The sequence below is a fragment of the Nicotiana tomentosiformis genome, chromosome 10 (assembly GCF_000390325.3).
Source record: "Nicotiana tomentosiformis chromosome 10, ASM39032v3, whole genome shotgun sequence".
NCBI lineage: Eukaryota > Viridiplantae > Streptophyta > Magnoliopsida > Solanales > Solanaceae > Nicotiana > Nicotiana tomentosiformis.
Window position 1 is genome coordinate 78459195 of NC_090821.1, and position 10103 is coordinate 78469297.

General features: G+C 35.4%; 1 protein-coding gene across 2 annotated transcripts; it reads left to right on the top strand.

The window, feature by feature from the left end:
• The first annotated feature begins 658 nt into the window (after positions 1-658).
• LOC104102773 (putative late blight resistance protein homolog R1B-12) lies at positions 659-3648 on the top strand. 2 transcript variants are annotated; one of them, XM_009610592.4, is made up of 2 exons: positions 659-1973; positions 2064-3648. In XM_009610592.4, the coding sequence occupies exons 1-2, from the start codon at positions 830-832 to the stop codon at positions 3434-3436; spliced, it is 2517 nt and encodes an 838-aa protein (XP_009608887.1). In that variant the 5' UTR covers positions 659-829; the 3' UTR covers positions 3437-3648. The 2 variants fall into 2 exon arrangements, with proteins under 2 accessions (XP_009608887.1, XP_009608888.1); XM_009610593.4 differs by having other exon boundaries at positions 659-2432; positions 2510-2649.
• Positions 3649-10103: the final 6455 nt, after the last annotated feature.

Genomic DNA, 10103 nt, shown 5'->3' on the forward strand with positions numbered 1-10103 from the left:
AAAAAAATTGATAGTAATTAGCTGCTGGTTAGTTGGGTCATAATAGATGGTGAACTTTTTTTATAAAATACAAAAGTTTAGGATAATTTTTGAAATTGTTAAAAAATCAAACAGTGAACAAAAATAGGTCTAGAGATAGTTTTGGGATTTGGAAATTTTGTTTTCGTAATATGCCAAAACATCGTATAAAATCTATAAACAAATATGTTTTGTCAAATTTTATTTGGAAAAAAATTGGCAAAATCTACCGCGAAACGGGGGCTTAATCTTCTCAACCTACTTTTAATAGTAGATTAACTAGTGAGTTAAGTGAAACAATTTGATTTTCTTGTTTCTGGTGTAGTGCAAAGTGGACCGGATTGTGTGGTCATTTGTCAACCAATTGGCAATCCATCAACTTTATTAAAGAAAATGACAAAAGGGAGTGTCCTACGACCTTGTTCTCCCATTTAGAAAAACAAGGTGTAAATAAATACTACCTCCCATTTACTTTTTGGTCTTTCTAAATTTAAAAACAATTTAGGTTAAATTTATAAAATCACACAAATAATCTGGATTACTTTTGACTTGTTTATGATTATAAATTTTAATTTTTTTTTTTTTTTTTAAATTACGTGCTTAATCAAACACTTTCGTATAAATTGTAAGTGATTGAGTAGTACACCTGTTTGGACAGAACTTCGAGACCTAATAACTAAGCTACTGAAGCAGGGAGATTAGATCTGCACAGCTCTGTCTTTAGGCATTCCAGCAAAACTGCAACAACCATTAGTCCATTACTCATACAATACACCAAACAATTTTAGGCTCTCAAACTCAGAGAAGAAGAATGGCTTATGCAGCTCTTTCTTCACTTATGCATACACTGCAGCAACTCCTGCAACCTAACCAACGTTTGGTTTGTGGAAGCTGTATACCACAACAACATATTGAATCCACTTATCAAAGTCTTTCTGCTCTGCAAGTTTTCCTTGAGGAGGCTACAAAGGAAGCCAAAGATATTGAAACTCGAAAGAGTTTGGAAAAGAGGATCAGAGATGTAGTCTACAAAGTAGAATATAGAGTTGATTCAAGACTCAGAAGTGTCATTGTAGCAGATTGCGGAGATGACCGAGAAAGGGCTTGTAAAGCTTTCAATGAAGAATTGCAAGAAGTCGAAAAAGAAGTTGATTCTCTCAAGAAAGAGGTGATACAGATCGAGTTTAACAAACACGGAAGCAAATCTGCAGAATTAGCAACAACTTCTTCCTCATCAAGAAGGTATGCAATTGAGCAATATACTGTTGTTGGAATGGAGGATGACTTCATCAACATACTAGATCGCCTCACCGCACAAACACATGACCTAACTGTCATATCAGTTGTTGGTATGGGCGGTATAGGTAAGACAACTCTTGCTAGAAAAGCTTATGATGATTCATCTATTCGATATCGATTTGATACACATGCATGGGTCACAGTCTCAGAGAACTACAATGAGAGACAAGTGCTACTAGATGTTATTATTTCAATAAGTCGGGATAGAACTGATGAAAGCTATGAAACAATGAGCACAGATCAATTAGCAGAGATTGTGTATAAAGGTTTAAAGGGTAGGAGATTTCTAATTATCATAGATGATCTTTGGAGTACTGAGGCATGGGACCAAATGCAAAGACTATTTCCAAATGATAACAACAAAAGCAGAATCCTATTAACAACTCGCCTTAACTATGTTGCTGATTATGCAAGCCCTGATTTCCCCCCTCATAGTATGTCTTTTCTAAGTTTAGACGATAGCTGGAATCTGTTTACTGAAATGCTATTCAAAGAAGATCTTTGTCCTCTACTACTACAAAAAATAGGGAAGCATATCATACAACAATGTCGAGGATTACCTCTATCGATCGTTGTCATTGCTGGAATTCTTGGCAAGATGGACCCGACACATGATAATTGGAAGAAAATTGAGGAAAATTTGAACTCATTCTTTGGTACGGTTTCTGAACAGTGTCAATCAATTCTTTCATTGAGCTACAGTTACTTGCCCCAATATTTGAAGGCTTGTTTTCTCTATGTTGGAGGTTTTCCTGAAGACATGGAGATTAATGTTTCCAAGTTGATTAGGCTATGGATTGCTGAGCAGTTCATAAAGGCAAGAAGCTATAGGAGGTTAGAGGAGGTGGCAGAGGAGTATTTACAAGACTTGATTGATAGAAGTCTCATTTTGGCTGGTAAACGAAGGGCTAATGGAAGGATGAGAACTTGCAAAATTCACGATCTTCTTCGGCAGCTGTGCATAATAGAAGCTCACAATGAGAATGTGGTGCATGCCATGAATGCAAATGTCCCCATGTTCTCAGAAGCCATAAATGATCAACGACGAGTAATTGTTCCATTTGATATTAAAGAGAAGCATGTTTACCCTACAACGCATAGCAGTGTCCTTACAAGTATGACCCGGACCTTTATTTTTACGAAATATTCTGATTTAGATTTTACAGAACGTTTTTGTTCCATTGTTTCACAGTTCAAGCTGCTTAAGGTGTTGGACGTATATAATGTCCGTTGCGATTTCTCATGTGTAATACCTAAACTTATACATTTGAGATATGTTGCTGCAAACATTGACGAAGCTCCTTCACTTGCCAAATTGTGGAATCTACAATCCATAATTCTTCGTAATTTTGCAAGCAAAGACTTGCATCTCCCACAAGAGATCTGGACAATGTCAGAGATAAGACATCTTGATATTAGATGGTCAATACATATGCCTAATCCTCTTGCGGCAGAAAGTCATAATAGTATTGAAGAACAACCTTTGTTTCTCAATAACTTGCAAACACTTGTTCTCTGTTCCTCTCCTTATTTGGTGGAAATCCTAAGAAGAACTCCCTATCTAAATAAGCTAACGGTTTTAGATGAATCTAGGCATTCTGACTGTCCTGCTATTCTTGATCCTCTCAGTCTTCTACAGGAGTTGGAGACACTAACTATAGAAGCAGATTTAGGCAGTGACCCGATGATTCTCTCTAGGGATATTTTCCCTCCTAATCTCAAGCAATTGAAATTATCGTATACTACTTTACAATGGGAAGATATGGTTGTGCTGGCTAATTTACCCAATCTTGAGGTGCTCAAAGCATATTCTGCATTCGAGGGAACATATTGGAGACTAAATGAAGATGTTGTGTTTCAAAAATTAAAATATCTACGACTTCAGTACGGAAGTCTGGAAAGGTGGGAAGCAACTAATGATAATTTTCCGATGCTTGAGCAACTACTCCTGTATGGATTCCGGAAGCTGGAGGAGATTCCTCAGAGTATTGGAGAAATAATGATACTAAAATTGATCCAAATAGAACGTTGCAGCGCTGCAGCAGTCACTAGTGCAAAGAAAATTCAACAAGAGCAAGAAAGCTGGGGAAATTATGGGCTTCAAGTTCGAATTATCTAGCTTTGATTATTAAGTATGTTAAAATTCCATCTTTGATTATTAGCGAATTTTCTTAATATGCTCATGTGGTTTTCTGTGTTCTTAAATTTTCCTCTTTACTTTCTTTTCTTATAAAAAGGCTAGTAAACTTTGAGAACTGTTATCTACAGTCAGAATCTTAAGATACATTGTACTTTTAATCACTTTTTGGATGCTATTTTCCTTTTCCCCCACCTGCAAGATTTGCTACAAATAAGCTTTTAACTGGCATTTGAGGAAATTCTGAGTATGATTTACTGCAGTCTCAATCTCAGAGCTTCTAGCATTGTGAAACTTGGATAATATTTTGGTGTTAACACTGAGTAAAGTAGATGTAGTAGCATGTTAAATCTTTGATCCCAACAGCTATTTTCATTCTTGTCAGTAAGATGACAAGAGTGAGTTGCTATAGTGGTGAGCACCCTCCACTTCCAACCAAGAGGTTGTGAGTTCGAGTTACCCCAATAGCAAGGTGAGGAGTTCTTGGAAGGAGGGAGCCGAAGGTCTATCGGAAACAGCCTCTCTACCCAGGGTAGGGGTAAGGGTAAGGTCTGCGTACACACTACCCTCCCCAAACCCCACTAGTGAAATTATACTGAGTTGTTGTTGTTGTACATTGAGATGACTTCAAGCTTATAGTAGCTAGATCTTTAAAAATTGAATGAAGTTAGAAGATATAGCTCTTATTAGAATACTACTATGTTTGAATATTTGGATAACTGATTTTCTTGAGTGCATTACCTTTAAAGAGAGCAAATATTCTGTTGGTTTATCTCATTAATCACTGAGTGAGTGGAACTATTTTATTTGGTTGTTTGTAATTGCCAGAAAGGAGTCTTCTTGTCTTTACTATCCATTAAATTTATTGAAGAAACAAATAGTGTGTAGGCTACACCTTATCATCTCCCCAAATTAAAACAAGAAAAGGTACATAGATAGAGCCTAAGACTTTATAGTTACAGTAGGCTCTTGTCCCATTGCTAATTATGAAATGGTGCGGCAAATTAGAATCAGTTCACGTGGATTATCCAGAGGAAACAGGATTAAAGAACCTTATACTATTAAATTATATAAGAATAATAAAAAGGGTAGCCCTATACACAAGGCATCCCGCTGGGTTCGGGAAATGGCCACACTTAAAGATGTGTGATATAGACAATCTATCCTAATGAAATCATTAATGGCCGGTTCCACGACTCGAACTAGAGTAAACAAAATTAAAGCAAATCAAAGACCTTAAACTATTAAATTATATAAGAATAATAAAAAGGGCAGCCCGGCGCACAAGGCATCCCGCAGGGTTCGGGGAAGGGATGCACTCCAAGGGGTATGATGTAGACAGACTACCCTAATGGAAGCATTTGTAGTTGGTTCTATGACTCGAACTCGTGACCTATATATCACGTGGACTAAATTTTACCGTTCCTCCAAAAAGCTCCCCTTCTATATAAGAATAATAAATAAATAAATAAGCCAACAAGGAGGTAGGTGAGTAGCTCTTTCACTCTTTGTCCTTCCGCATTTAGCTTAGTATTTTCTACATATTGCTGTCTTCAGGGTGTAGAGACCTTTACTCATATTTTTACACTCAAATTCAGAGAAATGGCTTATGCTGCTCTTTCGTCGCTTATGCATACACTCCAGCAACTCTTGCTACCTAACCAACGTTTGTTTTTTGGAAGCTCTATACAACAACATGCTGAACCTGTTTATCAAAGTCTTTGTGCTATTCAGATTTTCCTTGAGGATAGTACAAAGGAAATTAATAATATTGAAACTCTGAAGGTTTTAGAAATGAGGATCACCGATGTTGTCTACGAAGCAGAAGATAGAGTTGATTCAAGCCTAAGAAGCATCATTCTAGCAAATAATGCAGATGACCGAGAAAGGGCTTGTAAAGCCTTCAATAATGAATTGCAACAAGTGGAAAAAGCAGGAAAGAGGTGATACAAAGCAAATGTGCAGAATTAGCAACAATTTCTTCCTCATCAAGAAAGTATGCAACTGAGAAAAATACTGTTGTTGGAATGGAGGATGACTTCAACATCATACTAGATCGCCTCACTGCCCAAACAAAGGAGCTAACAGTCATATCAATTGTTGGTATGGGAGGTATAGGAAAGACAACTCTTGCTAGAATTGTTTATGATGATTCATCTATTCGACATCGATTTGATACACATGCATGGGTTACCGTCTCTAAAAATGGCAGCCCGGTGCACTAAGCTACCGCTATGCGCAGGGTCCGGGGAAGGGCCGGACTACAATGGTCTATTGTACGCAGCATTACCCTGCATTTTTGCAAGAGGTTGTTTCCACGGCTCGAACCCGTGACCTCCTGGTCATATGGTAACAATTTTATCAGTTACGCCAAGGCTCCCCTTCACATGGGTAAGTAAGTGCTTCTTGATGTTGTCTCTTCAATTAGGCGGATCAACAGGACTGATGAAAGCATAAAAAATATAAGCAGTGATCAGCTAGCGGATATTGCGTATAAAGATCTGAAGGGTAAGAGATTTCTAATTGTCATAGATGAGGCTTGGGACAAAATGCAAAGAATATTTCCAAATGATGACAATAAAAGCCGAATTCTATTAACCACTCGGCTCAAATATGATTATCAGATTATGTCATCTGCCATGATTTTCCTTCTCATGACCTGTCTTTTCTAAGTCTCGAGGAGTATTTACAAGAGTTAATTGATAGAAGTCTAAGTTACAAGAGGATTGGAATGATGACTTCAGTAACTCAGAAAGCATAAATTATGAACAAAGAATGATCATTCATTCCAATGAAGAACAAAAACCGTTGTTTCTCAATAACTTGCAATCCCTTTGTCTCCATTCCTCTCCTTTTGTGCCGGAAATCCTAAGAAGAACTCCCAATCTGAATAAGCTAAAGATTACAGAGGTATCTAATACTGAGTGGTCTAGTTTTCTTGATTGTCTCGTTCTTCTACCGAGGCTTGAGACACTCCATATAAAATCCATTGATTGCAACGCAACTCTTTCTAGGGATAATTTCCTGCCTAATCTCAAGAAATTGAAATTAGCTTGGACTGATTTTCCATGGGAAGATATGATTGTGCTAAAGCTAATTTACCCAATCTCGAGGTGTTCAAAGCAACTTTTGCATTCGATGGAACAGATTGGAGACTAAATGAAGAAATCTTGAGTATGATTTACTGCAAGTTGTCCTCCTGCGTTTATCTTTTTAGTAATTCAATATTAATTCCCATTAGCTGTAAAAAAGGTTAACGAACAACAGTATCGTTAAAAGGTTGAATGTAATTGTAGACAATAATAGATTAAGTGATAGTAAGCAAGCACGACTTGCTATTAGAAGAGATTTTTCTGCACGAACGAGACACAAAATGATAAGACTTGCCTGAATTGAGGAAATGCAGCTACAGATTGAACAATGTAATGAGAAATCTTTAGATTGAACATATTACTTGCTATATAGCAGGTAAAATACGTTGGATCATTATTAAACATCAAAAGTTCAGTTAAGCTGGTAATTAAAGACATAAATAACATTTTAAATGTAGTTTTAGTTGTGTAGTTTTGTCATGTTCATAGCTTTTGCTCCAATTATAACACTCTATTCATATTCCTTTACTTCACAGTTCACATCAAACTTAGTGTTAAAAGAAAAAGATATACAATAAAGACAACACTACTGAGTGTTGAAGGGAAAAGACATACAAAGACAATACACATATCTGCCCTCAGCATATTGTTAAAGGTGAAAAGAAATACAAATACAATACTTAAATTAGAATTAAACACACATATTTGGAGCATATATCAAAGCATTTTTAGCAAGGATGTTTACAACTCCGTGATATTTTTCATGGCAACACGGCCTAGGGGCGGATCTATGTATGGAGTTGGCGGTGGCATGCCACCCGGTCGCTCGGATAAAGTTTTATATGCATACTAGTATTTTTCACAAAAACACCTACATAAGGAACAAGTGGCACTCCAAGTCACAAGATGACCGAAGGTGCCATGGTTGAAATGCTGAAATTCCATACACAATATTTGGGATCGAGATTGTCTAGATGCTCTCGTGTTGCCTTTCTTTTCTATATGTTCTTTTTGTTAATTTCTCTTATTTTCTTCATCTTAAATATTCACTTTTCTTATACATTTCCAATTTTATTATTTATTTATATTGTATATTTGCTTCCTTTGTCTTTTTCTGGATATTCGTATTTTATTTGGATGGATGTAATCTAATCATTTTCTTTTTTAATTCATATAATGTTATTTTATTAATTATAATTTTTTTTATAGTGATGAATCAAATACATAATATAATATTAATCAGCTACATGTAGATGGAAGGGATGTATCACATATTCGTTTATGCATAAAATAAATTTTAAATTGGATTGAATAAATTCAAAATGGATCGAACCGAACCGAACTGAAGTAATCCAAAACGGATCGAATCGACTGAAGGTACACTTTAATTCAATCTTCTTCACTAGTGATTGTTTTACATTAAAATAGTGGCACCCGTAGCCATCAAATCCTGTACACCCTTATTCAATCTTCTTCACTAGTGATTGTTTTACATTAAAATAGTGGCACTCGTAGCCATCAAATCCTGTATCCGTCTCTGGGTCAGAGAGTAATGCCACCGCAGCCACTGTTAGAGCTACAATAATCGCCACAACTTGCCATACAAAATAGCTTCTTTCTCATCATTGCTGTTTCTGGCGTCAAGTCTCGAACAGCCATCACTTGTAAACTTGATGGTCCGAACATATCAACTGCATATATTGTGATTAAGATTAACGTAAGAATCCAAAAATCATAATGTAAACAATGTAAATATAAATGTCCATATGCAACGGTGGAGCAAGAATTTTTACTAAGGAATGTCAAAATATAAAGAAGAAATCAAGGAGAGTCAATATATACTAACAAAGATGTGTTAGTTGACACCCTTGGAATAAGGTGACTCCGACACTGTACGGATTTTTACATAGAAACATTCGTAAAAATATATATACATACATGTCTGAGTGGACGTAGAAACATTCATAAAAATATATATACATACATGTCTAAGTGGATGTACAAAAAGCTCATGCACATCATGATATGCATATTGACTACATATATTTAATGCAATATTATTAGAGGCGGAGCCGCAATTTGAAAATTTAGAGTATATATGGTCTAGCATATTACGTGTAAGCACTTTCATCTATTGTAATTTGTTATTTATGCCTTCTAGAGGTCGTAAATCAATCGCGTGTTATGCTACATATAATTATCGCTAATTGACTTCTAGATAGATAGAGAAAACCTTTTACATGTTTGTTGTGTAATTAATCACTAAAGTCGTTAAGAAAATTGTTATCCTGTATAAATCATAATGTAAACAATGTAAATATAAATGTCCATATGCAACGGCAGAGCCAGAATTTTCACTAAGGAATGTCAAAATATAAAGAAGAAATTAAGGGGAGTCAATATATACTAACAAAGATGTGTTAGTTGACACTCTTGGGATAAGGTGGCTCCGACACTGTACAGATTTGTACATAGAAACATTCGTAAAAATATATATACATACATGTCTGAGTGGACGTAGAAACATTCGTAAAAATATATATACATACATGTCTAAGTGGATGTACAAAAAGCTCATGCACATCATGATATGCATATTGACTACATATGTACGTTTAATGCAATATTATTAGAGGCGGAGCCGCAATTTGAAGATTTAGAGTATATATGGTCTAGCATATTACGTGTAAAGCACTTTCATCTATTGTAATTTGTTATTTATGCCTTCTAGAGGTCGTAAATCAATCGTGTGTTATGCTACATATAATTATCGCTAATTGACTTCTAGATAGATAGAGAAAACCTTTTACATGTTTGTTGTGTAATTAATCACTAAAGTCGTTAAGAAAATTAATCACTCTTTAAACCTTAACTTAGAAATTACTGGAATTATACATTCAGCATCCTGTATCCATGACTTGTCTCAATCTCGTCGTTGATGGTGCACCATCTTCTTGAAATCCTAGATTCGCCTCTGTGTATACGTGGAATTTTTGCCAAACTTTACGGGTGCCGATAACTCTTCTCGATATAGCATAGGTCCGTCTCTAAGTAATATAATGCACGACTTCATAAAATTACAAATAAAGTAAAGTAAAATTACGATTTACGATTCCATAGTTATCGCCAAGAGAGCAATGAATAAGATAGCAAACTTGTTCACTTGATGTTTGGCAGCCATATTTGCAAATACTTTGAAATATTTCTTATTAATGAACAAAGCTAGCAGATATACATAATGGGACACCATAAATTAATGGGATTGTTACACAAATAGTCGTCAAGATTTAATGTTTATTTTTTCTAATCGATATACATAGATTATACATAGCTAAACATATATTATACATGAACATATATATATCCGCCAACTATTTTAAGTTTAAGAGATTAGGTGGACGACTATTTGGGTTAAGTCTTCTAAATTAATTGCTCATTAATTGCCATTGCTAATTTGTCCTTTTTTAAGTTTAATAATTAAAGAGAGTTTTAAAGCACGTTATATATGTTGAATGACTCGAGGCTCACATTATTATGTTTCGTATCATTCAGGTACC